The sequence below is a fragment of the Bos mutus genome, chromosome 10 (genome assembly GCF_027580195.1).
Source record: "Bos mutus isolate GX-2022 chromosome 10, NWIPB_WYAK_1.1, whole genome shotgun sequence".
NCBI lineage: Eukaryota > Metazoa > Chordata > Mammalia > Artiodactyla > Bovidae > Bos > Bos mutus.
Genome location: NC_091626.1, coordinates 11,517,863 through 11,545,754, shown reverse-complemented (window position 1 = coordinate 11,545,754; position 27,892 = coordinate 11,517,863). Strand labels below are relative to the sequence as shown.

At 51.1% G+C, this 27,892-nt stretch overlaps 2 protein-coding genes across 3 annotated transcripts; one reads left to right on the top strand and one right to left on the bottom strand.

Annotated features, from left to right (window-relative positions):
• Window positions 1-39: 39 nt before the first annotated feature.
• On the bottom strand, window positions 40-3,665 carry KBTBD13 (kelch repeat and BTB domain containing 13). Its single transcript, XM_070378495.1, has one exon. It carries the CDS (start codon window positions 3,623-3,625, stop codon window positions 2,249-2,251), a length of 1,377 nt encoding a protein of 458 aa, XP_070234596.1. The 5' UTR covers window positions 3,626-3,665; the 3' UTR covers window positions 40-2,248.
• Window positions 3,666-10,583: 6,918 nt separating this feature from the next.
• RASL12 (RAS like family 12) lies at window positions 10,584-27,857 on the top strand. Of its 2 annotated transcripts, none has more exons than XM_070377280.1 (5): window positions 10,584-11,135; window positions 13,285-13,341; window positions 19,633-19,706; window positions 20,420-20,610; window positions 25,807-27,857. In XM_070377280.1, exons 1-5 carry the CDS (start codon window positions 11,033-11,035, stop codon window positions 26,063-26,065), a joined length of 684 nt encoding a protein of 227 aa, XP_070233381.1. In that variant the 5' UTR covers window positions 10,584-11,032; the 3' UTR covers window positions 26,066-27,857. The 2 variants fall into 2 exon arrangements, with proteins under 2 accessions (XP_070233381.1, XP_005900025.1); XM_005899963.2 differs by having other exon boundaries at window positions 10,590-11,135; window positions 25,803-27,857.
• The last annotated feature ends 35 nt before the right edge of the window (window positions 27,858-27,892 follow it).

Genomic DNA, 27,892 nt, shown 5'->3' with positions numbered 1-27,892 from the left:
GGGAAGACAGATGAGAAAGTACTCTGCACATCATTCACAGGATATAAAAGTCAGGATTTATTATTGTGACTCATCAGATTAGATTAATGCAGGCCTGAAAGGTCCCACGCTTCTAGGTCCGCATTCTCCAGGGTTTGGAACATAGTTCAGGGGAAAGGCAGCAAGGGGCAACCCAGACACTAGGTTCCATGCCCAGGAGGTGTCCGGCTGATGCCATACTCGCCATTTGTGACAAGGCCAGGATTTCCCACAGGCCTTGCATCTTGGAGGATGGAGACCATTTAGGACCACTCAAAGAAGTCTGCCCAGAGGCATGGAGCAGCTGGATGAATGAGCTGGGCATCTGACCAGAGACTAGCGTAGGGGTATGCTAAAGGAGAGATAAGAGTCCTAACACCAGAGGTCAGCACCAGATCCCTAACTAGTGGTTGATATAGCCTGGGGTCTTTTAGGACCTCGTGTTTTTCTTTTTTAAAAAAATTTTTATTGAAATATTTACAATATGGTGTTAATTTCTGGTGTACAGCAAATGACTCATATATATATGTCTATATATATATATATATTTTCTTATTCTTTTCCATTATGGTTTATCACAGGATATTGGATATAATTCTCTGTGCTATACATAAGTATGACCTTGTTGCTTATCCATTTTGTATGTAACAGTTTGTATCTACTAAACCCAGACTTTCAATCCTTCCCTCCCAAACCCTCCTCCTCCTTGGCAACCCCAAGCCTGTTCTCTATGTCTGTGAGCCTGCTTCTGTTTCATAGATATGTTCATTTGTAGGACCTCATCATTTGATTCTGCAGGTAGGAAAGTGCCCCAGCTCAGCTGACAGCACCATAAGATCTCTGTTCTTGCTATCTGCATATGTGCACAGCTGCACGAATGTGCACATACACACACAGACAATGATGTCAGCCAGGGGTCCAATGAGCAATGCAGGCAGTCAAGGTTGGGAACAGCCAACCCTGCACAGAGGAGGTAGGTACAGAGGCAACAGAGAGACAGAAAGGCATTCCAGGTTCAGTGAATGGCAGCAATGGAGGCTGTTTGTTTATTTACTAAGTCCTATCTGACTCTTTTGCAACCCTATGGACTGTAGCTCACCAGGCTCCTCTGTCCATGGGATTTCCCAAGCAAGAATACTGAAGTGGGTTGCCATTTCCTTCTCCAGGGAATCTTCCTGACCCAGGGATTGAACCCATGTCTTCTGCTTTGGCAGGCGGATTCTTTACCAGCAGAGCCGCCATCAGACCTGCTCTAAATTGGGCTCATACTTTGAGTAACCTGAAGTCATGAAAATTAACAGTCCACTGCCCCTGGGGTGATGACAGAAAAGGCAGTGGGTAAGAGACCTCCGACTGGGTTCTCTCCTGTGGGCCCACATCCCATTAAACGGTGCGGGGAATCCCGTTCTCCCTCACAGGTCTCACGCCAGGTGCAGCTCAGTTTCTCTCTCCACAGGCCAGGCCAGCCTCGAAGCCTCCCCAGAGGCCTCCATCTACAGCTGCTCTGCCTCACAGGCAGGGCTCACAGACTCTTCCCATCTGCCCAGCTTTCCCTGTCTCTCCTCTTCTGAATCTCCCCCTTCAGCAGCTAATTATCCTGTCCGTCTTTATACAGTTTATTTACTACCCTCCTGCCTGGAATAACATACTTTCCCTCTCCCTATTTTCCCTTTGTCCTGATTGCTTCAGTACTTTGATTATATTGCAGGGTTTGTTTCTTGTTATTTGTTTTTCTAAGTTGCCTTCAGCCCTCTGTGGATCAAGACAAGTGCATGTAAACCCTTTGTTGTTCTGGGCTAGACTCTAAGCTTTTGAAACCCTGTCTGGTAACTACAATCACATTAGGCCCAGTGCCGCGCTGAGTACACAGTAGGTGCCTAATTCTTACTTGACTGGCAGTTTCATTAACATCACTTAACCCACTCCCAGCCAGTCCTCAATTACTGGCCCTTTCACACACAAGCCTGGATTATTGAAATCCTATCCCCCATCCCTTCCACTGACATTGTGACCCACCAGCTCTCAAGAGAGCCCAAGTAATTTGAGGGTTGAGATCCCGAGTCGATGCTTCCTGAGATTCTTGGATACCTTCACACAACCAGAAGTCATAAGACCCTGGACATCTCAACCAGGGCCTGAAGTTCCCGGCAGCTCCTAAGGTCACTCTCATAGACTCAGCCATAGCTCACAGAAGACTCTGGGCATCTAGTCCGGAAGTCCAGCCTAAGGATCACAGTTCTGGTGTTGTCGAGGCCACAGGCCCCTGGGCACCAGGAGGCAGCCTCAGGAGAAAGGTCTGCAAGGAACCGGGCCGTGGGAAGCCGGCCTTCTCCCTAAGCAGCCGCCAGGAGCCGCCCTCGATGGCATAGAGCAGGGTGAACACGCGGTTGACTGTATAGACGGTGTCGCCGCGCACCACGGCAGTGAAGAGTGCGCCTTTGCTGTTGACGAACTGGCCGGGCAGCGCTGTCCACTGGCCCGTGGCTAGGTTGAGGCAGTCGATGGCGCAGTGCAGGAAGTCATCCTTAGGTCCGTTACGCACCACGTAGAGGCTGTCGCGGTGGGCCACCATGCAGTGGCCATAGCTCTGCGGGCGCCGCAGCTCGGCCACGGGAAGCCACTCATCAGCCCGCAGAGCGTACTCCACTACGGCCGTCGTGTCTGCCGGCTGCCACAGACACACGAAGAGGCGGCCGCGGGCGTGTGCGCAGGGTACGCCGGCAGCTGGCTGCGGCAAGTCGGCCATGAAGCTCCAGCAGCCCGAGGCCGGGTCGTAGCGCTCCACTGAGCTCATAGCTGTCCTCTGGAACTCCCCCCCGATGGCGTAGAGGTGGCCCTCGAAGCCGGCCAGCGCCGTGTCGTAGCGCGGCTGGTGGGGGCTGGGGAACTCGCGCCACGTTCCGCTGTCGGGGTCGTAGCAGAAGCCCAGGTCCACCACCTCCTTGTTGGGGCCCCGCACACCGCCCACAATGTAGAGCTTGTTGCCCAGAGTGGCCACGCCGGCCAGGAGCGTGCTGGCCTCCAGGGGCAGCGCGGCCAGCGTGCGCCAGGTGTCCTCCTCCTCATCCAGGTAGCACATGGTGCGCGAAGGGTCCTCCAGGAAGCCGGGCGCCGGCGCATGTGTGCTCACGGCCACGTAGCTGCTGGGCCGCAGCTCCGCCACGTAGGTGCGGGCCTCGGGCAGCGCCAGCTCGGCCGCCAGCTCGCGGGCGCCGTCGCGGATGAAGAGCGCGGCGCTGTGGAAGACGTCGTGCAGGCCGAAGGCTGCGGCCGCGTCGCACAGCAGCGCGCAGTTCTCCGACGTGAGGCTGTGCTCTAGGAAGCGCGCCAGCGCCGGCGCCTGCAGGAAGGCGGCGCACTCCACGGCCTGCAGCAGCTCGTCGGCAGCCGCCAGCGCTGGACGCTCTCCGCGCAGCACCCGCAGCGTGGTGTGGAAGCCGTCCGGGCTCAGCGCGCCCAGGTGCACCTCTGCAGCGCGCGCCTCCCGCATGCCCGAGCGAAAGAGGCCGCGGAAGAAGCCGCAGTGCTCCACTAGCAGGGCCCGGTCTGCCTGGAAGAGTTGGCTGCCCACCCACACCTGCACCAGGGTCTCTGGGCCCTGCGGCATGGCGGGCTCGAGGGGCAGAGGCCACCTCCGGGGGCCTGGACGCAGCGGCCACCCACAGTGGGGCTCCCCCGCAGCGACAGAAACTTCCCCCGGGGGATATAAATATCTCCCTGGCTAAAGATAGTAGGGCTCATGTGATGTGGTGGCCAGCGGGCTGGATGGCCGAGGGCCCGGAGGGCATCTGGACACCTGCCGGGTCACTCACTTCCGTGTGATAAATAATAATAATAATAGTGACCATATAGTGTGCACCTACGGGCCTTAGGGCACCGTGAGGACAGTTTACAAAGATATCCCATTTAACCTGCACTAAATCAGCTGTAACCCCTAGTGCAGATACCCTAACTCTGACCCTCTGCTTCCTCAAAATGGGGCCAATAATTAACAACTATTGCATGGTATTTGGACAATATCTAAAGTGTTCAGAATGAAGGTCAGAGAATTTATATGGCTTTTCAAGGTCATTCAGCTGGGAAAGTGCCAGGACGAGGTTAATACCTGGCCCACGGCTTGGTTGGTGGGGCAGGGGTATTTGGGCACCAGACAGACAGACAGAGGTAGAGTCTGTCCAGGACCAGGCTGGGGTCCAGGGCAGATTCTCCTTTGCCTTGGGCCTCTGCCCCTGAATCCAGCTAGTCCAGTCTCTTTTTGAGCCTTGATTTCCTACTCTGTAAAATGGATGGGTAACGGGTGAACGTTCAGTAAGTCCCTTGAGTGTGGAAGTAGTCTCTGGGGATGGGAATGGGAAGCTGATGTCTATTCCCTACTGGGTACTCCCTACTCATCCATTGCTGTATAGCTCAGATCTTGGGGAAAAAAAAGTGGCACTGCTTAGGGGACTCTATGTCTGTGGATGGGAAGGGGACAGGCTTCTCCTGTTTAAGTGAAGCCTTAAACTGCACTGCAGGCCTTTTTGTGAGTACTTTAACTTCTATAATCCTTACAACAATCTGATGAGTAGATACTGTTATTTTCCCTCAGTTGATAGATGTTATCCATTTATTGCTTATAGCATGCATGAGTCAAATATTATTAAACTCATAGATGAGGAGATAGAGTCACCAAGAGGTTTGCTCACCTGGCCTAGGTGACGTGGCCAGAGAGCAGCACAGCTAGGACTGGAGTGCACCCAGTGTGACCCCAGAGCCTACACCCCTAACCGCTGTACTCTCTGTCCTCTCTGTGCTACAAATGCTGGGCAGTCACTTTGTGCCAGGAGGTCACAGTTGGAAGGAATTTCGGTCTCCTATGATTCAACCCCTTCATTTATAGTGTGAAAGTGAAAGTGTTAGTTGCTGAGTGGTGTCCGACCCTTTGCAACAACAGCCTGGACTATAGCCCATCAAACTCCTCTGTTCATGGAATTCTCCAGGCAAGAATACTGGAGTGGGTTGCCATTTCCTTCTGAAAGGGATCTTCCTGACCCAGGGATCCAACTCGGGTCTCCTGCATTGCAGGCAGATTCTTTACCACCTGAGCCACCAGGGAAACCTCAGAAAGGGAATTGCCCAGGGTTGCGTAGCTGGTAGCAGAGAGCCCCAGGCCTCCTGCTATCCATCTTACCTGGAACTTTCCTGGGTTACCAGCTAAGACTCTGGGTTCTAAAATGTCAGCCAAAGGGAGCTTAGTGGTTAACTTCTCTGCTACTTTGTGCTACAAGTGGGTTAACTGAGGCCCAGCCCTGTGTAGGATGTATCTTCCCCTGATACATCTGATGTATTTTCAGCTGCAGGTCTTCAGGAAGATGGAGTGGCTCAGTGGCTCATAGTGATAAAGCTGTAGTTGGGAGGGGAGCTGGGGAGCTTCCCTCCCCCCAAGACACACGCATGCATAGATCCTCACGTATCAATCTGTAGATCCAACACGAGTGTGCCTTTCTTGCCAGGGAACTCTTAGCCAGTTCATCCCATCAAAGTAGGGCTGGGGTGTGGGGACCACTTGTGTGAGCCTGGGAAGCCTGAAGCCTGGAGGCAGCAGCCAGAAATAGCCAAGACTCTCTGCCCCAGAGACCTGACAGGAAGAGGAGGAGGAGATAGAAGGGGTGGGCCAGAGTCCCCATGGATACCATACCAGGCCCTTTGTCAGCTTTTCTCCTTCCCTGGGGCTAGATGTTGGCTATAGGCATGACAGTCCCCCTCTTAAAGGAAAGTGGGCTCTGCAGTGCCCAGGCCTGACTCTGACGTTGCTGGTGGCCTCAAGGACAGGGAGAATGTCTCTGTTCCCATTTCATGGATGAGGAAAGGGAGGCCTAGAGATGGAATGGGACTTTCCTTGGTTATGATTGAAGATGTAGGATGGATTGAAGCCTGTCCACTTGACTCCAGGCCCCGGCCCAACTGCCCCTCCTCACCTGCAGTAGCCTTGTCTTTGGGAAGGGTAACTGCTGCCTCCTGCCAGGTTCAAACAAAGGATCACAGTTCCCTCCCCAAATGGCTGATTCCTGGCACCTAGTAACTGGCAGACAGGTGGAACCTCACTTGTACCTCTCCGGAGAGCACAAGCCCCTCCAGGCTGAAGTTTGCCCACAAGCCCAGTTTTCCACAAGTCCAGCCCCGGTCCAGTGAGTTGGCACTAGCACACACACCCAACCCCCACCCTTACAGCCAAGAAGGGAAGTGAGGAGGAGGTCACCCAAGGTGGGGGGTCTTGATTCTGAGACTAGATCCAGGATCTGCACTCTGGCTCTGTGCCCGAGGCCCCAGTGGGGTGTTTTCTGCAGCTGGTGGGAGTTTCCTCCACCCAGACAAATGTCCCTTTGGGACTTGGAGAGGACAAGGAACTGTCATGGCTGTGGACAGCCCACGGAATTCCCAGGCCCTGCATGACCCCACACCAACCTCCCTCTCTACTTTGTGAGGTTGGGGGTGGGAGCAAGGAATGGGGCTCCGTGTCAGACTCTGAGCTTTTCCAGAGCGCACCCTGCCTTGTTTATCTCTTTCTCTGCAGTGACTGGGCCCTAACTTGAGGAGGAGTCCCTAGTCTGGTGGAGGAGACACAACCCCTGACCCAGGAGATCCTGCAGGCTGGTGGAGGACTGGGCTCAGCTCCTGTGCTGGACAATTCCTTTTGATCCTCCACTATAAATGAAGGGGTTGAACCGTATGAGACTGAAGTCGTTTCCAGTTGTATCCTCATGGCCTTCCTGCCTGATGAGTGTCTCCTGGCCTTTCCCACCCATAGTGATGTTTCTGCACACAGGGTAGTGATGTGCTTGCCTGTACCTGAAGAAGAGCACTGTACTAGGAGTCAGGATTCCTACTGGGTTTTGCTGCTGGTATTATCTTTGACTTGCAAAAGCTACCCAAGTTGTCCAGGCCTCAGTTCTTTGTCTGTAAAGTGGAGCTTGTATCTGACTTCTAAGGTTTTGTTCAGTTTTCACATTTGACTTTATAATTGAAAAATCACAGAAGAGGTTATCATATTGTGCCTCCAGGGACTGCAGTGACATCTCAAAGGGAGCCAAAAATGTTAGCTTTATATATGGAATGGCTTCTGGGGCAGGGGGGCGGGGTGGTGAGTAGTAAGGGCAAGACTTAGTCCTACCTGTCCAGACCTGTCTAGATGGGACTCATGCACTCTGGAGACATCTACTGAGCATCTCTTGAGCCCATTGCTGGGCGAGGAGCCAAATCCTCTGCATTTTGAGTGCCCGAGGGCCCCTTATAAGAGCCTCAAAGGTGATAAGGAGGGGTTGGATACTGGTTCTAGTAGAATCACCTCTCTCTTGACCTAAAGTGCCCAAACTTCTGGTCATTATACAGTTTTGACTTCTTGGTAGTTGGGTAAGAAGTGTGAGCTATTTGTGTTCTGGGTGAGTTCAGGAAGCTATCATTTGCTGTTTGGGGCTATGGGCCAAGCTCTGGGTGGAACATTCTCATGTTATCTCATCTAATACTTAATATTATCCCTGTTTTAAAGATGAGGTGTTTCTGTAATTCTTCCACTATGAAATGGGTGTGATAACCATCTCTTAGGATGATAATAAGGAACAGATGGATAAAAACAGAAAGTGTATTGTGAATAATTATAGGAGATTATTAACATATTGGCTTAGTCTAATAGATATTTAATTATATTGCAGCTCTGGGAATTCTAAATGAGTTTTGGGGTCTTTGAAAAATAGACCAAGAAGGCCATCTGAAAATCAATGATAATTTCTCATTGATTTCCAAACACGTGTATTTCAAATCCTTTAACTCAAAGAGTCCTTTTAGTTCAACACTGTTCATAGATTTTTACAAAATCCCCAAGATAATTACTTAATTGGTTAATAATTTGGTGATGGTATTTGCATATACAAATAGTGAATATTCCTATTCAATAAATTCTACCCTCCAGGGAATGACATACGTGGAAAATGTTGAAATTTTTATATTTCAACCTGATAGGTTGGATCCAGTACTTCGTATTTCCTGTGTCAAATTTCCATAATTACTTGACGGTATTTTTGGTTGTTTTGTTTTGTTTGGTTGTTTTGTTTTGGCCACGAGATGTCACACTCTAGTTCCTCAATCAGGGATCGAACATGTGCCTCCGGGCAGTGGAAGTGCAGAGTCTTGGCCACTGGACCACCAGGGAAGTCCCTTGACTGTATTTTTGGATAGATTTTGGAACTGCTGGTAGTGTTTGAGAAAATACTGATGTGTGAGAAAAAACATGCAGAGAGTAATGTTCTTAAAAAAAAAAAAAAAAGATAATGAACTGAAGCCCAGCTTATTCCATGGTTTGACAGTAAATGATGATTCCAAGGGCCTTTCTGGTCCAAGTGGGCACTTCTGGGTGCTGGACAAGCAGCCCACAGACGAAGAGGCTGAGGATGGAGAATGGGAGTGGTTGCAGCTGTGAGGTGGGCAACTGTTTTCCTCCTACACCTCATAGGAGGGGCAGACTTAGCAGTCATAGCTGAGGGCCTGAGCAACCAGCTGGCAACCAGTTCAAATAATCTCTGAACTAGAAGGGGATTAAGGATCATCTCATCCCATCTTGCAAATCATTGTGGTATCTTGTTACAACAGCAGTCCCCAATATTTTTGGCATCAGGGACCAGTTTTGTGGAAGACAATTTTTTTCCACAGACCCGGGGGTGGGGATGGTTTTAGGATGATTCAAATGTACTACATTTATTGTGCAGTTTATTTCTATTATGATTACATCAGCTCCACGTCAGATCATCAGGCATTAGATCCCAGAGGTTGGGGACCCCTGCCTTATAACACCTTGAAATCTCACCCCCATTTGCCTTTAGTGTCAGGAGGTTCATTTCCTCCAAAGACAGTAGTCCCTTCTAACTATGGACAGCTCAGGTGGTTAGAGTTCACAAAATCACTGAGCTGGAACCTGCCACCTTGAAGCTCTCATCTACTAGTTGGTCTGAGTCTTAAAGATAAGGAAAGTAATTCCTCCAAAATCCCATACGTAGAGAAGTAGCAGAGCCAAAGTTTATTCCCTGTTGTGCTTCTGGGGGTCCACAGCTTGCCCTCTCTCCAGCAGTCCTCCCGTGAGACCGAGTCTCCCCATAGCCCCACTCAGAACAAGTCTGTCCTCCCTGGACTCGGGCCAGCCCAGGGATGTGGCCAGAACTTGCCTCCCACTTTTTCTCCTTCTACAACTCAAAGGCCACTAGCTGTGTGAGCGATTCTGGCCTGTGGGTGTAATCTAAACAAATTCCTCCCAACACCTTAGAGTCTTCATAACACAGCTGCTTTACCATGATCTCCCAGAAACAATTAGGCTGAGTTGTTTATGTCCTGTCCTGGAAAATAATTTTCTCTCTTGGTTGAGAAGTTATTACCATCAGGCTCTGACTCCAGTCCCTCCATCTGCTGACCTGGACTTTCCTGGTTTCTTTTGTGCGTAGGTGGGTAGATTAGCTGTGGGAGGATAGGGGGGTTAGGGTGGGGGTTGGAGGGGAACAGATTGCAGTGAGAAGTCTCTTGAGACGCCCACATCTTTCCCCACTCTGGTCTGGGGTGTATTTCAAAAGAGAGATCCCACAGGGTTCTAGAAAGTACTTAGACCTGGAACCCAGGGTGGATTTTTGTCACTCTCCATTGGGCTTGAACCACTCATGGAATTTGGGATTCATTTCCGCCCTCCTTTAGCATTATAGATGGGAATGTGTGTGTGTGTGTGTGTGTGTGTGTGTGTGTGAGTGTGAGTGTGAGTCACTTAGGTCGTGTCTGACTCTTTGCAACCCTATGGACTGTAGCCCACCAGGCTCCTCTGTCCTTGAGATTCTCCAGGCAAGACTACTGGAGTGGGTTGCCATGCACTCCTCCAGGGAATCTTCCCAACCCAGGGATCTAACTGCTGAGACTCCGGCATTGCAGGCGGATTTTTTACCACTAAGCTACCAGAGAAGCCCATAGATGGGGTCACCAAAGCCCAAAGAAGTGAGATGACTTGCCCAAGGTCACCCATTTAAGATCTAGCACTAGATCCTAAATGTCCAGATTCCTCATATTGGTCCTTTGCCCTTTCTCCAGCAGGTCCAGATTTTCCCCTGGGTTTCAAGGGCAATGACAGGTGATCCCTGCCAGGTTCATTCATCAGTCCCAGAATCATAGGCAAGAGGGAGTGCCAAGTTTTAGAACCAATAAATGCCCCTTTTGCATGCTAGGCCACTCATAAGCTCCCATCAGGAAGAAAACCGTAATCCCGGTTGGGTTAGGTCTCTTGAAGCTGGGCCCAGGTTGGCCATGAAATCTTAGTAAGGAGATCTTCCCTCGCCCCCTTCCCAGAAGCCAGGGTCCTTTATGGGTTCTGCAGGTCCCACATCGAAGGGGAGGGTAATGTGGTTGGGGAAGTTGAGCGCAAAGGCTGGGGGGGCTTGCGATCCAGAGAAAGCACATGGCTTGGAGTTGAACCCGGTAGGCTTCCTGGAGGAGGAGGCGGGGCCGATGGGTTAGACAAAGGGAGGGGTGGATCTTCTTGCTGATGGGAAAGGACTGACTGGAGATTCAGACCAGGCTGGAAACATCCTTCCCCCCAGTCCCTATACCCCGTTCTTCCCTCTCTCTGGTCCTTGCCCTTTCCCGTCGGGTCCTGGGGGGCGCTGCGGGCGGTGGCGGCTCCTAACCTTCGAGGCCCAGCGCAGCCGTGGGGCGCACGGCAGGCGGGGAGCTGGGTGAGCGCGCCCCGCAGGGGTCTCCTCGGCCCTTACAAGGAGTCGGCGGCGCTCGGGGCGGCCCCGCCCGCCGGCACCCCCCGCCCTGGCCCCTCCTCCCCGCCGGGTCTGGCGGGGCCGCGGGAACGCCGCCCGCTGGGCGCCGGGCCCGGGAAGCGGACGCCGACGCCGCCGGGCCCGCGAGTGCCAGGGGGCCCGCCACTCGCTCCCGAGGCCCCGACGGGCTGGCACGCTGCTCGGGGCCCTGAGGCGGGACCCGCGTCTCTCTCCGCAGCGTCGCCATGGCCTCGGTGTTCGGGAAGCCCCGCGCGGGCGGCGGGCCGCAGAGCGCGCCCCTCGAGGTCAACTTGGCCATTCTGGGGCGCCGCGGGGCGGGCAAGTCCGGTGAGTGGGGTGCGGGCGGAAGGGAAGGGGTTCTGCGGGTACGGGAGACACGGGGAGCGGTGGAGAGAAGCGGGAGCTCGGGGTGTGCAGGCAGGCTCTCCCACTGTCTTTAGGGGCTTTCTGCGCCCAGGTGAGCTGGCTGAGACACCGTGGTTTTCCTCTTTGCCTCAGTTTCTCTGTTGCTTGGTTCTCCCTCTTGTTTTGTTTCCAGCTCCTCCGTGTCTCAGCTGTCTTGGGTTCCTGGCCTGTCTGTCCCTCTGTGTCTCCCCACTGACTGTGTCCTCCTTGTCTGTGATCCCAGCTGTCTCCTCTCGTGTCTCCGGTCCCCTGCTGGTCTCCTCCGTGCCCTGTACCACCCTGTATCTCCTCCTCCCGGCCAGCAGACAGCCCCAAAGGGATCTGTGAGGCACTGATTCCCAGCCCCGTGCCCCTATTAGCTTAGTCGCAGGGGTGAAGGGGCCCCAGACTCCTGAAGGGAGGTGATACTGACTTTGGGGATTTCCCAGGGGGAGAGTGCCACTCCCCACTCCCCACCTCAGTGCCCTAGAATTCTGGAACAAAGTGTGAATTCTTTTCAAATGTATTTGTTTCAAGCCAGACCCTTCTCCTGACTTTCTGGAAACACGTTGGACTGTAATCTCAGGTGCCTTGGACTGAGCCTGCTGGGGTCCAGCCCTGGTTGGATCCAGGGATTCCCTCGGGAGGATGGCGTTGATGAACAAAGCTCTTGGATTTCTACTTAGGCCATTTCTAGCAACACTGAACAGCCTTCATCACTTCTGGTAGCTATCACCCAGCTGGAGCTCAGGTGGTAGGGGTGTCACCGTAGGCAAAGATCCAGAAAAAGGATCTTTGCCTTAGCCACTCTCAGTCCCAGGCAGCTGAAGGTGGGAGGGCAAGGGGGCTTTTCCACTGTCAGTTTTCCAGTTACAGCCACTAGTGAATGGCCATCATGGACTCCGCTATGAGTTTCCTTCTTTGAGAGTCACCGGGGGCCTCCTTTCCACTTTTAAAGCCAGCCCCCTGACTCAGAGTGGGGATTCTGAATCATGCTGTCCTACAGAAAAGACTTCCCCTCGTCCCTTAGAAAATCAAACTGTTATCTGCAGCTCAGTCACTGGTACATTAGCCAGTGACTACATGAATGAAGGAATTTAAATGTTAAAATATGTGTTCCCTGGATAATTAGTTTGCAAACTGACACTGTTAGGAATCCTGGGACAGAATTTTAAGGATTTTCTTTAAAATGTTGTGCTTCTTTTTAAGAGTCCAGTATAGTAGTGGGCTGGTTCTTGGCTTTACGTGGCTAAAGTGAAATAGCTCAGTCGTGTCCGACTCTTTGCAACCCCATGGACTGTAGCCTACCAGGCTCCTCCCTCCATGGGATTTTCCAGGCAAGAATACTGAAGTGGGTTGCCATTTCCTTCTCCAGGAGATCTTCTCGACCCAGGGTTTGAACCCGGGTCTCCCGCATTGTAGGCAGACGCTTTACCATCTGAGCCACCAGGGAAGTCCAGGTGGCTAAAGTTCTGAACAAAATCAGTCTTGTGAATGCATTCCACCTGGAACCACTTCCCTGGGTTTTAAGTTCTGTGAGACTTGCATGATAAGTGTGGAGGCCTTAGAGGCAAGACTTGAGGACTAAGGACTAGAGTGTGTGTACTTGGGACTCAGAGGGTTCCTAACCCTCCCAGAGATTACCCACTGATCAGCTCAACTTGTACTCTCTCTTTGGCTTATAGCCAAGACTGGGATAAATGCCCCCATACTTCAGAATCTCTGTGCCTCATCTCTGAAGGGGATGTCTCTCTTCAGTTTCAGTCTCACTAGGCTGACCCTATGGTAACTGGTTGCATGGGTCCAGACCCCTTAATTAGGGTCTTCATAAACACAAACACCCCTTAGACTTGCCTCTCATTTCTTTTCTTGCTGTCTCCCCCCCCCCAAAAATGCAACTGGGAAGGACGTGTTCCCCATATTTCTGGTTTCATCTGAGCCTCTCAAACCAGCTCCCCAGCCACATTCCCCAAGAGAGCAAAGGGGTTACATCACCTAGAAAAGTCTTCTCTAAAATGAGAGGAGCAGCCTCCAGTGTCCAGCAGCCAGACACAATGGGGATACTAAGCCAACTTCTTTCTACTTCTTGCAGCCCTGACCGTGAAGTTTCTGACCAGGAGGTTTATCAGCGAATATGACCCCAACTTAGGTAAGGACCCACCCACTCCTCCCCGTTCCTCTGGCTGTGTCCCATTGGACTCTCCCCTGCACACCCACATACACTGTGGTAGGTCCAGGCCTGACCAGAACCACGCATCTCGGGGCCAAGGGGAGGAGCCATCAGCATAACACAGGCCATGGGCAAAATATTTTAGGTTCCAGCAATGTACCCTTCTACAGCACACCCCAGATGGCTTAGGGGTTAACCCAATTAAGAGAACTGAGAGAAGTTGATTTGCCCTAAAATATTAGGTATGATGAGACTTGGAAAAAAAAAAAAATCAAACATTGCAGAACATCCACCTCCATGAAGTGTTATTCTTCCAGATCGTCATTCAGTGTACTTTTCCAGATAAGCTGGACATTTGGAAAATTCCCTAGTGATACTGGGTTCTAAACCAGTTTTTTAACCACACAAGAAAACTAGTCTTGTTTGCTGGCTCTCTCATGGTATATTGGGAAAAGGGATGCCCTGGTGTCAATCAGAACTGAGTTTGAATCCTGGCTCTGTCACTTACTGGCTGTGCACCTTTGAAGCAGTCACCTAACCTCTCTGAACTTTTGTTTCCTTATCTGTAAAATGGGCATAAAAATAGCTATCTCAGAGAATTACTGTGAGGATTAAAGAAATAACATATGTAAAAGATCTAGCCTAAGGCTTGACCCACAGGAGACACTAAATGCATATTTTCTTCTCCTTCCTTCTTCCTTCTCAGATGGCTTCCCATCTGTGGTGGCTGAGATTCGCCCAAGTTAATCAAATCAGTGTTTCTGAAAATTAATTTTAGCAGCAGAATGCTTTCCTCAAGTAACTGCTTAATGGACCCCCAATATCTAAATAAATACAGAATTTTATTAGTATAAACATAATTTAAAGCTCACATTTATAGCATTTCTTATGGTCAACTTTCCACAGAGAAAAATGGGATGTCTGGATGCTCTCTGCTTTTTGGAAATGGGGACTGCAGTCTTAGATTATTTTCCCCATTCATGAGAATTGAATAAGCTTTTGTGGAACCCCCAAAGGCCCTCTGAGGAAATCCAAGGCTCTGGGAGGACCCTTGGGGTCCCACAGTGAAGCAGCACCCACAGCAGGCCTTTGATGGAATGTCCCTGTGACACCAAAAGGAAAGAGCTCTTTAGCCCCTAGGTGTCCATCAGCCCCTCAGTCCAGGCTGGGATATTTAATCCCAGTGTCAGACCAGGAAGGGGACGTCATGGCTATTTGGTCCAATGGCTTTTAGAATTTATTCCTTAATCAGCAGAATCTCTTCTTCCAAGGAGGTCTTACACAAAGCCCTAGGGTGTCAAACAGAGAAAGCAAAAGGGGTCCCTGGCTAAGTCAGGAGTGCAGGGCAGGCAACTCGCTGACAGTCCCTAAGGGGTGGCGGGGGGTGGTGTTGGGAGAGGCCAGACTTGAAGTTGGTCACTGAGGGGAGTGGGAGGGAGAAAAGTCACACAGCAGGGATGTCTGGGAAGGAAAAATGGAGATCCCCAAGGACAGTGCCTCAGAAGACAGATTCTGGCTGCCTCAATATAAGTATGGGGCATACTTATAACTATTAGCTGTTTATCTGAAATTCAAATTTAACTGGTCATCTTGTATTTTATCTGACAACCCACCTCCAGTGTCTCTCCTTCCTGTCCCCCAATTCATACACTTCAGGCAGGGTACCACCAGGGGCGCCTAGTACAGTGATAGTTTGAGCCTCCTGATTGAGCAATTTTGGAGTTCTGAGCGGGTGGAGGAATTTGAAGTCAGACGGCTGAGGGGGCGGCAGCTGCGCAGTGGTTAGTCACCTCAGCCTTTCGTCTCTTACCCCGCCCTCAGAGCTTCTGAGCTGGAGAGACAGCCGGACGCTCTCCTGTCAGCCATTGGGAGGCCAGCGCTGCTCCTTGGGGAGCCTGTCCACTGTCTAAACATTCCAACCACTATCCCATGGCTAGTTCCAGCAACAGCGGGGACTCTCTGACCAGATCCTCTTCTGTGCAGAAAGGTCTGAGCATCTAAGGGAGAGGTAGCCATGTGGAGATGTAAAACCACCCTTTCATCCTCTGGAGAAGGAAATGGCAACCCACTCCAGTACTCTTGCCTGGAGAATCCCATGGAGAGAGGAGCCTGGTAGGGATCGAAAAGTCGGACACGACTGAGCAACGTCACTTCACATCACTTCACTTCTAAGAGCTTGAGCCCAAAGAAGCCTTTTGGGGGTGGAGACCTGTGTTGTTCATTCCTGTTTCCAGCTTGGAGTGCAGTGTAGGCACAACGTGCTGCTGCTGCTAAGTCACTTCAGTCGTGTCCGACTCTGTGCGACCCCATAGACGGCAGCCCATCAGGCTCCCCCGTCCCTGGGATTCTCCAGGCAAGAACACTGGAGTGGGTTGCCATTTCCTTCTCCAATGCATGAAAGTGAAAAGGGAAAGTGAAGTCGTTCAGTCGTGTCTGACTCTTAGCAACCCTATGGACTGCAGCCTACCAGGCTCCTCTGTCCGTGGGATTCTTCAGGCAAGAATACTGGAGTGGGTTGTCATTCCCTTCTCCAGGGGATCTTCCTGACCCAGGAATCAAACTAGGTCTCCCGCTTTGCAGGCAGATTCTTTACCATTTGAGCCACCAGAGAAGTCCAGACCTCCTATTATTATCCCCATTTTACAGGTAAAGAAACTGAGGCAGAGAGGGCTCAGTGTTTTGCCTAAGATCATGGAGAACTTCAGGTGTGAAGGAAGATAAAACACTGTTCCAGTTGTCCTCCATTAAGGGTAGCCTTATGCTATTGAGGACTTCCCAGGTGGCTCAGTATGTAAAGAGATATGGGTTTGATTCCTGGGTTGGGAAGATCCCCTGGAGGAGGACATGGCAACCCACTCCAGTATCCTTGCCTAGAGAATCCCCATGGACAGAGAAACCTGGCAGGCTACAGTCCAGACTGAGCATGCATGAGTGGTATGCTACCGAGGGCCTGAAGTCAGAAGCCTGTGGGATCTCTGAGCCTCAGTTTTCCCATCTGGAAGATAGGACTAATAGACTGTGCTCTGTGTGTGAGCTGTGCCTTGTTATGGGTTGGGAGCTACTGGAACCAAGAGATTCAGTGCCTGTGTGCCTGTGCTGAGTACTCCAGGAAGGGATCAGGGTCTCCAGAACACCCTCTTCTCACAGAGGGACTGGGGGAATCTTAGCTGGTTCGCCTAGGGCAGAATGACAGCTTCTTACCTCTCTTCCCCACAACCTGCTCCAATAAGGATACAGGTACCATTTCAGAAGCATCATCCTATACTTACTCTGACAACAGCTCCTTTGGTGGTGCTTTAAAAATTATTAGTGTAAATGAGAGAAAAACACTTTGGGGAAAGAAACTTCTCTCAGCATTAAAGTCCTCAGAAATTCATTTAGAACTAGGAGTTGTGCTGTGTGCTCAGTCACTTCAGTCGTGTCGGACTCTGTGACCCCTTGGACTGTAGCTCACCAGGCTCCTCTATCCATGGGATTCTCCAGGCAAGAACACTGGAGTGGATTGCCATTTCCTTCTCCAGGGGAATCTTCCCGACTTAGGGATTGAAGCCTTGTCGCTTATGTGGCTTATGTCTCCTGCAGTGGCAGGCAGGTTCTTTACCACTAGTGCCACCTGGGGAGCCCTAGGAGTTATGAAGCCCCTATTTATTAAGGGACTCCAGAATGTCCTGAGGGCAGGGAATTTGTGACAGGAAGGCAGGACGTGACTACATCTTGAAAAGGAGCCCCTACTGCACCCCCAGCCCCTGGAGTCACCTCACTTGCAAGGGAGCGAGGGAGCTGGGTGAGATGATCTCATGACCTCTGAGCCTTCTGCACTCCCCCACGTATGTTCCACAGTTGCGGTTGGATGGGCAGCTTCTGCTCTGCCCAGTCAGAGCTGGAGGACTGGCGGGTCCACTGAACAGAGGGCGTGAGAGGGTCTCACCGTGGAGCCCTGAGTTCACGTTCTTTCTGGTAGGGTGCTGTGTGCCTGTGACCAAGTTCTCTCCTCTGGGTCTCAGCTCCTTGTCATCTCTCTTCAGCAGAGCTAACAGGAATCTCAGAAGGCTATCGTGTTGTACGCGGCTACAGTAGACCAAGCCTGGGCTAATATTTCCCCCCAGGCTGGGCACAGCAACGGTGCCTCCTTGGGCCCAGGACTTGGGAAGCACCTAAAAGGCATGCATCAGACAACTCTGGCAGGAAAATAAAGACAAATCTGAACGAGACGTAGGCATCCACTCTTCTTGCACCAAATATAGTTAAACATTTGGGGCATATTTTCCATTAGATTTTTTTTTTTTTTTGTCTTTGAATAAGAGCGGCTATTTATCCAAGTCCCCACAGCAGGCTGGGGATGGGAGCTGTCTGCGATTTCTGCTGGCTGCTAGTGGGCCTGGCGTGTGTCCAGGCCTGGCTTGTCTGCCAGTGACCCTCAGAGAGAAGTGTTTGTGAATTCCGCCAGAGTTGGGGGGGACTATTCTCACAGTGGATTCTGCCAGCAAGGCACAGAGGACCCCAGTTCTGCCCAGAGGGTTCTTCTTTGGGGTCATCTGGGGGCCCAGGGCCCCCCCAGGGAAAGGTGAGGGCCAAGTGCACCCCACATGTGGGCCAGTGGCACAGGGGAAATTTGGGGGTGGGGAGAGCAATTGTCTGTGACAGTGAGGTCCTCTTTGCAGGCCCGGCCACTTGACTCTTTCTCAGGTTTGAGGTCATGAGAACTTTGGGAAAAAAAAAAAAACGAATTTGAAATCCAAATAAGATCAGTGGTTCAGCTCATAGTATGGCACCAAAGTCAGTTTCCTAGTTTTGATCCTTGTACTATGGTTATGTAAGGGGCTAACACTGCGGGGAGAGGTGGGGGATAGGGTACACAGGAACTCTGTGTACTGTTTTGCAACTTCTACATGAGTCAAAAATTATTTCAAAATAAAAAGTTAAAAAAAACATCACCTAGGAATGTGAACCTGCCCTGGAAACTTTGGAGCATCATGTCCCCAGCATCCTTTCCCAGGCATTTGTGGAGGGCCAGGTATGTGCCTAGGGGCCCATCCAGTCCTCCCACAGCCCTTTGAGATGGCGTAGGGACAAGCCTTTACCACAGTGCCTGACACAGAGTTAAAACTTGAAAACTGTTAGCCAGTGTTATCATGTTATCCCTGCTGCTGCTGCTGCTGCTAAGTCACTTCAGTCGTGTCCAACTCTGTGTGACCCCATAGATGGCAGCCCACCAGGCTCCCCCGTCCCTGGGATTCTCCAGGCAAGAATACTGGAGTGGGTTGCCGTTTCCTTCTCTAATGCATGAAAGGGAAAAGCGAAAGGGAAGTCGCTCAGTCGTGTCCGACTCTTCTCGACCCCATGAACTGCAGCCCACCAGGCTCCTCTGTCCATGGGATTCTCTAGGCAAGAGTACTGGAGTGGGGTGCCATCACCTTCTCCTTCATGTTATCCCTATTTACTTAAAAATTTTTTTATTTGGCTGAGCCAGGTGTTAGATGTGGCATGTGGGATCTAGTTTCCTGACCAAGGGTCAAACCCAGGCCCCCTAGCCACTGGACTACCAGGGAAGTCCCATGTTATCCTTATTTTAAAATTAGAAAACAGCCTCAAAATGTTGAAAAGACTTGGCCAAGCCACACAGCTTAAAAGTAGCTGACACTGGGTTTGATTTCCATATCTCCAACCTAAAACTTTCAACTCTGCTAGATTCCTCTGCATTTATTTTGACAAAGATTATGTGTAAAACTTCCTTGGAACTTCTAAACAAGATCTGACTCCCCAGCCTCAATCAGGTTGTGTGTTTCTCCTTTCATGTCCCTTCCCCTACTGAGTGCGAGAGGATTGTCCTGACCGTCCCTGAGGGGCTTCCTGTGGGCGAGGTACTGTGCTAGGAGAAGAGGGTGGAGAAGCTTGGGGATCAGGAGGAAGGGGCTAGCAGTGTAGTTCCCGAAGCCTCTGCCGCTCACTGGGCCCAGGAGCGCACACCTCCTTCTGCAGGCGTGGTGGGTGGGCCCAGCACACAGTCCCGTCCTCTGTGGCATGTTCTGTGAGTGACCTCTGATGCTCTGAGCCCTGACAGGTGCAGCAGCATCTCCTTGGTGGGAGGTTCTGCCCGTGTCCTCTATGTGGGTGAGAGCCAAGGTCTTCTCCTGTGGTCCCAGCTCAGCCAGCCCCAGAGCCAGCCCCCCAGGGGTGCACAGGGTCTAGCAGAAAGGCAAGCTGGGAGTCAAACCTAGCTCCCCCTGGAGTGGCCAGCCTGCCTCTGACTGGGCTGACCGTCTGTTACAGAGGACACCTACAGCTCCGAGGAGACCGTGGACCACCAGCCTGTCCACCTGAGGGTCATGGACACTGCAGACCTGGTAACATTACCCCCCCGTTACCCCTGAGGAGCTGAGAACCCATGCAGCCTCTGGAGGAATCCTGCTTCCAGAGTGGGAGCCTCGGATGGGAATCTGTAAACCTTTTCAGCCCCAATCTGTTGTGTGTCCCTGAGGTGCTGACCTCTCTGGGCCTGAATCCATCGATTTGCCAAATGAGAAGGGATAGGACAGGGCCTGGGGAGAACTGATGATTGCCGGTGTCAGTTCTGAGATCCTGTGCTCCGGGGTTTGGTGCCTGTGTTCACAGGTGCACACATGTGTTTACAGATGCCCCTCTGACCCCAACTCCCACTCCCCACCCAGTACATACATCTTCCTATGTTCTCACCACCCCCTACCAAGGCCCGATGCCAGTTCTTCTCAGAATCTAAAGGGGCACCATGAACCTGACCCCAAATCAGCAGTGCCCAGGCACAGCCAGGTCTCAGTAAGGGCCATGCCAGAATCTTGGCTCTATGCCCCAGAGGCCAAGGTCTCCCAGTCTGTGGTTGGGTGGTGGGAGTGAGGCTCAGAGACAATGTCTCCTTTCACATCAAGCCAAATCCACACTCAAGTGCCCCTTTGAAAAGGGCCCTGCTGGGGAACAATGTACAAAGACCCGGGGAGCAGGGAGGCGGGGAGAGGCAGCTTCAGGTGAAGTCCTTTACCCACGTCTGTTCTGCCCCTGACTGAGGCTGCCTGCTTTGTCCCAGGACACCCCCAGGAACTGTGAGCGCTACCTGAACTGGGCCCACGCCTTTCTGGTGGTGTACAGCGTCGACAGCCGCCAGAGCTTTGAGGGCAGCAGCAGCTACCTGGAGCTGCTAGCTTTGCACGCAAAGGAGACGCAACGCAGCTTCCCGGCTCTGCTGCTGGGCAACAAGCTGGACATGGCCCAGTACAGGTGAGCACGCACTTTGTCCCACAGCCTGGAGCTCACTTTCTTCATCTAGGAGGTGTCATCTTCAGGGATTATTTGGCTGCTAAGAAGAGTGATCCCCTCTCATGTAGGTGGAAGGGAGGGGGCGTGTCGTAAGGGTACAGTGTGGGCAGGTCTTCCAGGCAGTGCCTGGCAGGAAGGGAAAGGCATCCAGGCTGCACAGGGGCTGGACCCTGAAGGTTGGAAGAGAGGCCACTCCTTCCATCTTCCCAGGCCTCTGAGGTTTCTCTTGGCTTCACCCTTTCTTGCCTGAGACTATATGACCTTCTGTTTCCACACCCTGCAGCTGGCTGGTCATCCAGGGCCCAATTCCAGTTCTGGAGAGAGAGGCTCTGATAGGCAGCCTGAGTCAGGCCAGTCTGCTCTGGTTCAGCCAGCTCTCACCTACCCCAAGTGAGGTCCCCAGGCTCACTCCCACCGTTGGCTGTGCCGAGGGCAGGAGTCTCTTAGAAAGGGCTGGACTTCAATCAAAGGCCACAGACTGGGCCAGGGGGCAGATGACCACTGAGTACTGCAGTCATATTTTGTTTGGCCAGCACAGTGTTTTAAAAGACCTGGAACTGGAATGCTTTAGGGCGGGGTGTGCTCCCTCCAGCTGACCACAGGCCTCACAGTCCCCATGGCTTACCCCTCCCCACACATCCAAGTTGCCTGCCTGGCCCCTGAGGTGTTTGAGACTATGATGCCTTTACCTGATAAGTGACTCCATTGGCCCTCTCCAGCACAGACGTCCATCCCTTGTGGCCGGTCTACCTGGGAGGTGGGGCAGCCTTCCTCCACCCCTCCCTCCTCAAGGCCAGTCACCCCTGCTTCCCAGATGCCAAAGGCCCATTGACTGGTGTTAGAAAGGCGGGGATGCTTAATATAGACCAGAGCTGATGGGCAGTGGGGAAAAGAGATGTGGTCTCATGAAAGAGATTCACAGGAGGAGCCTTCAAAGGCAGGCATGCCCTCACATCCAGACAAATTCCATTTCAGGGAATGAGGGAAGTTGTGTGAACTTAAAGCCAAAAGGTAGTCTTTGTGGAGTCAAAGAGCCCCCAGAACCTAGAGGAGGAATCAGAAGACTGTATTGAGAATAAACCAGTTTTAAATATGAAGGAAAAAACTAGGCCACTATTTTGGTCCCAATATTTGCCCAAGGGATTGTCTGAAAGTGGTTTGGGAGCAAAGAGCAAAGCAGCATCAGTTCCCTAAGAAGGAGTCATGATGATTTGTCCCCATTTCCTTCTTTGGTTGAGTCCCGAGGTTGGTAGGTCAGGATTTGACAGGCACAGTCAATCTAACTTTTGCTGAGCAGTGGCCAGTGTCTCCCATGATTGTCTTGCAGCTGAAGGGTAAAATGTGGGTTAGGGCAGTGGTTCCCAAACCACTGATACCATTTTTGCTAGGCTATGCCAAAATAAGCAAAAAGGGTAATAATGTTACATGCTGGGTCAGCCATTCACACACCTGCATGCGCACGTGGGGTCGTTGTTTCTGAAAGCTCATTATTCAGGCCCCACAATGACAAAGTTTCAGATTCAAGTTCATCACAGATGCATGTAATACAAAGTATTCTTTCAAAAGGAGCTCCTCAGGAAACTGAACTGACAGGACACCAGCCTTGGGTGGGGAGTGGATTCTGTGCTCTGCCCTGACCCTTTTTGTCCTAGATGCTCTCCCTGTCTGATGGGCTAACCTGCTTCTAGCCCTTGCTTCTGCTAGATTACCCTTGGCTCAGAAATCTTTTCCCTCCATACTTGCCCTGGGGTCTCCTCTAACCTCACAGGCTGTGTCCTCATGGATGGTGGGTGAGGCCAGTCAGCAGTGGGATTTGGCCATTGAAACTTTAATCTCCAGCCTTTAGGGATTGCCCCTACCGCATCTCTTCTGGACATCTGGTCTACCAAAGGGCCAATATTTTTCTCTCATCTGATGTCCATGCTCTCAGGACCTTCCTGAAAGTTACAAATACTTGATCCCACCATCAAGAGAGGTGGTTACAAATACTTGATTCCACCGTTATGAGTTGTTGTTCAGTCATCCAGTTGTGTCTGACTCTTTGAGACCCCATGAACTGCAGCATGCCAGGCCTCCCTGTCCCTCACCATCTCCTGGAGTTTGCCCAAGTTCATGTTCATTGCATCGGTGATGCCGTCCAGCCATCTCATCCTCTGAAACCTTCTTCTCCTGCCCTCATTCTTTCCTACCATCAGGGACTTTTCCAGTGAGTTGTCTGTTCACAACAGATGACCAAAATACTGGAGCTTCAGCATCAGTCTTTTTTTTTTTTTTTCCATTTTATTAAAAAAATTTTTTTATCATCATATAGCTTTCTTTTTTTAAATTTTATTTTATTTTTAAACTTTACAATATTGTATTGGTTTTGCCAAATATCAAAATGAATCCTTCACAGGTATACATGTATTCCCCATCCTGAACCCTCCTCCCTCCTACCTCCCCAATATTCAGGGTTGATCTCCCTTAAGATTGACTGGTTTGATCTCCTTGCTGTCCACGGGACTTTCAGGAGGCTTCTCCAGCCCCACAGTTTGAAGGCATCAATTCTTTGGTGTTCTTCTTTCTTTACGGTCCAGCTCTCACAACTGTATGTGACAACTGGGAAGACCATAGCCTTGATAAAAGACCTATCGGACCTTTGTTGGCAGAGTAATATCTCTGCTTTTCAACATACTGTCTAGGTTTGTCATAGCTTTCCTGCCAAGAAGCAGTCATTTTCTGATTTCATGGCTGCAGTCACCATCCACAGTGATTTTGGAGCCCAAGAAGAGGAAATCTGTCACTACTTCAACTTTTCCCCTTCTATTTGCCATGCAGTAATGGGGGCGGATGCCATGATCTTAGTGTTTTTAATATTAATCTCAAGCCGGCTCTTTCACTGTCCTCCTTCACCCTCATCAAGAGGCTCTTTAGTTCCTCTTCGCTTTCTGCCGTTAGAGTGGTATCATCTGCATATCTGAGGCTGTTGATGTTTCCCTCTCCTATCTTGATTCTTTGGGCAGAAAACTCCCTTGATGTTTCCAATTTTCCTGTAGAGATCTCTCATCTTTCCCCTTTTGTTGTTTTCTTCAATTGTTAAACACTGTTCATTGAAGAAGGCCTTCTTGTCCCTTCTAGCTATTCTTTGAAACTCTGAGTTTAATTGGATGTACCTCTCTCCCTTGCTTTTTGCTTCTCTTCGTTCTTGCGCTATTCCTAAATCCTCCTCAGATAATCACTTTGCCTTCTTGCTTTTCTTTTTCTTTGGGATGGTTTTGTTCACTGCCTCCTGTACAATATTATGGACCTCTGTCCATAGTTCTTCAGGCACACTGTTATCTAGATCTAGTTCCTTGAATCTGTTCATTACCTCTACTGCAAATTCATATAGGATTTGATTTAAGTCATATCTGGCTGGCCTGGTGTTTTTCCCAGTTTTCTTTAGTTTAAGCCTGAAGTTTGCTATAAAAAGCTGGTAATCTGAGCCACAGTTAGCTCCAGGTCTTGTTTTTTGCTGACTGTATACAGCTTCTCCATCTTCGGCTACAAAGAATATAATTGATTTGATTTTGGTATTGACCATTTGGTGATGTTCATGTGTAAAGTCATCTCTTGTGTTGTTGAAAAAGTATTTGCTATGACTGATGCATTCTCTTGGGCAGAATTCAGTTAACCTTTGCCCTGCTTCATTTTGTTCTCCAAGGCCAAACTTGCCTGTTACTCCAGGTATATCTTGACTACCTAGTTTTGCATTCCAATCCCTGATGATAAATAGAACATATTTTTTAGGTGTTAGTTCGAGGAGGTCTTCTAGGTCTTCATAGAAATGATCAACTTCAGCTTCTTCGGCATCGGTGGTAGGGGCATAGACTTGGATTATTGTGATGTTGAATGGCTTGCCTTGAAATGAACTGAGACCATTCTGTCATTTTTGAGGTTGCACCCAAGTACTGTATTTCAGACTCTTTTGTTGATTATGAGGGCTACTCCATTTCTTTTATGGGATTCTTGCCAACAGTAGTAGATACAATGGTTATCTGAATTTGCCCATTCCCATCCATTTTAGTTTGCTGATTCCTAGGATGTAAATGTTTATTCTTACCATCTCCTGCTTGACCACGTCCAATTTTCCATGATTCATGGACCTAACTAACATTCCAGGTTCCTATATAATACTGTTCTTTGCATCATCAGATTTTACTTTCATCACCAGACACATTCACAACTGAGTGTCATATCTGCTTTGTCCCAGTCACTTCATTCATTCTGGGGATATTGGTGAGTCTTTTTCACTCTTCCCCAGTAGCATATTGGGCACTTTAAGACCTGAGGGACTCATCTTGTGGCATCATAATTTTTTGACCTTTTATACAGTTCATGAGAGGTGGTTGCAAATACTTGATCCCACCGTCATGAGCTGCTGCTGCTGCTGCTACTAAGTCATGAGAGGTGGTTACAAATACACGATCCCACCATCATGGGAGGTGGTTACAAATACACGATCCCACCATCATGGGAGGTGGTTACAAATACACGATCCCACCATCATGGGAGGGGGTACAGGATAAAGTGGGAATAGGTGCTGCTCCCTCTCTTGTGTTGTCACCCTTGCTGTCTCTGGGCAGGCAGACAAAAGTTCCCATGAGCCATGAGAGCTCTGCCGACCACAGGCGTCCTGAGTCATGACCATAGCCCACCAGGCCTCTGTAGACACCGTGGTCTCACATCCTTCTGACCAAACCACCACCTCTCTCCAGAGCTTAATCCACACCCCAGGGCTGAGGGCGGCTCATTTCCTGACCAAGGAAATGAGCTGAGGAGACATGGGGCTGAGAGTGGCCATCTTCCTCTGGCCACTGGCAGGGTCTAGCCAGGGACTTTGGGCCAGCTTCTCCCTTCCCCTGAGCCTCGTTCTGACATTCTGGCTTAGGTGACATCAGCTGCCATTTAGTGAGCAGGGACTGTGCTCGGCCCTTGACACAAATCGTCTTTCTTAATCTGAACAACCCTGAGAGGCAGCTGTCATTCTCCCATTTTACTGATGAGTAAAACTGAGCCTCAGAGCGATGAAGATGGCTCCAGGTCATGGAGCTGGTAAGTGAGGAGCCAGGAGTAGGGCCAGGCCTGCCTGACTCGGATGCTCCTGACCCTGACTCCCCCTGCTTCCTCGCCAGGCAGGTCACCCAGGCAGAGGGCGCCGCCTTGGCGGGCAGGTTCGGGTGCCTGTTTTTCGAGGTCTCTGCCTGCCTGGACTTTGAGCATGTGCAGCACGTCTTCCATGAGGCAGTACGGGAGGCGCGGCGGGAGCTGGAGAAGAACTCCCTGGCCAGGCCGCTCTTCATCTCGGAGGAGAGAGCTGTGCATCACCAGGCCCCACTCACAGCCCGCCACGGGCTGGCCAGCTGCACCTTCAACACACTTTCTACCACCAGCCTGAAGGAGATGCCTGCTGTGGCACAGGCCAAGCTGGTCACTGTGAAGTCATCCCGGGCTCAGAGCAAGCGCAAGGCACCCACCCTGACACTATTGAAGGGCTTCAAGATCTTCTGAGGCCCCTGCTCAGGATCCCAAGCTCAGCATTGGGAGGTCTGCCGGGCAGGGGCTGGCTTTTCACCACCGGCTTTCCTTCTGATGGAATAGTAGCCCTCACCGTCCGGCAGACAGCTGACCCCTCCTCCAGCGCCAGACAGTGTCCCTGACACCCAGATCACTGTAGGAGCCGTAGGGACAGACAGGAATGCTGCTCCTGTTCCCTCCAGGCCTTAGTTTCCATGGTAACCACTGTATCCCTCACCCTGAAGGAAACACCACTGTGACAACGTGGAGACCTGGGGTCAGCCGGAAATGGAAGAAAATGGCAACGTCCGTCATGGTGCCATCATCCCCTTTCCTGCTCCAGCTAAAGCCAGGCCTGATGTGGCCCCTAGGGGATGGCTCTGGGTGGACAGCTTCATGAGGCCTTCATGAGGCTTGAGAGCAGCCCACCCTGAAGTCCCAGCACCTCCTGGTGGATGGGCAGGGCAGGGCAGGGGCAGGTTTTGCAGGGCTGGAGCCTGACCCTCCCCTTGTCTTCTGACCTCGCAGAACCCCCAGGCCACAAACCCCACAGTTTACTCAAGTAAAATCTAGTTGAGAAATCCTACTCAGCCTGTGAGAAGCAAAGCTGTCTGGGGAAGGGCTATTTCCAGTGCTCTGCCTCTCAGTGAAGGTGGAGGGAAAGTGCTGCAGGCTGGCCAGTGCGGGGAGCCTCCGGGGTATTTCTCCGGGAGGCAGGGCCCCTGTATTTTCCAACCTTAAATCAAGGACTCTGTCCACAGACCCTCAGGACCAGGCTTCTCAAGGTGACTGATCAAAACTGCAGAACAAAGTCATCTTCTCCAATGACAATCACCCAGGACTCCAGGGACCCCACACTGGGTGTACCAGGCATCCAGTAAGGAGAAACAGTGTTCTGCGTATTCTGTCTCTAGTCTGGGATGGCAGGACCTAGGATCTTTGGCAACGGGTCTGTGTGTTCAAAGTCCCCTTTTGGAAGATAGAACCTATAGCATTTTGGGTTCATAAATTTTGCATAAATTATTTGGGGTTGCCATCCCAGTTTGTACTGCAGCATGGTGGCTCACACACAGGATCCTTTGGGATCCCATGGTTAGTAAGAGAAAGGTCTCAGAGGCAGGGGCTTTCATAGTTTTCTAGCTCTGTTTACCACAGGGCCCCTGGCCCAGAGGAAGTCTTTCATGGACCCTCGGCAGATCAGCAGGTAAAGGAGAGGGCTGCAGTGGAGGGAAGGGAGTGTATACATGTTAAGTCACTTTAGTCGTGCCCGACTCTGTGCGACTGTATCTACTGTAGCCCACCAGGCTCCTCTGTCCAGGGCTTCCCTGGTGGATCAGATGGAGGGAAGGGAGGGGAAAGGAATTCTGAGCCCAGAACCCTGCCCCTTCCTTACTCAGCCCTTCCAGGAGCTTGGATTGAAAACAGGAGCTCCAGCCCAGGCTTCAGCCACATTCTACAGATGGAGAAGCCGAGGTCAGAGGGAGGCTGGGAACTCCTCAAGACCATGTGAGGAGTCTGACCAGGCTTCCTGACCCACAAGCTGGCTCTGGATTTCGCACTTTCACTCCAAGCCACTTCTGTGTGGCCCACCGCCATTTGAACAAACTATGCAATTCCAACTGCCCACATCCAGAAGCATTTTAATAAAAAGATTTTGTTCATTTTTTTCAAAACAGGGTTTTAGTTTGATTGCAGTTCACTCACTCTG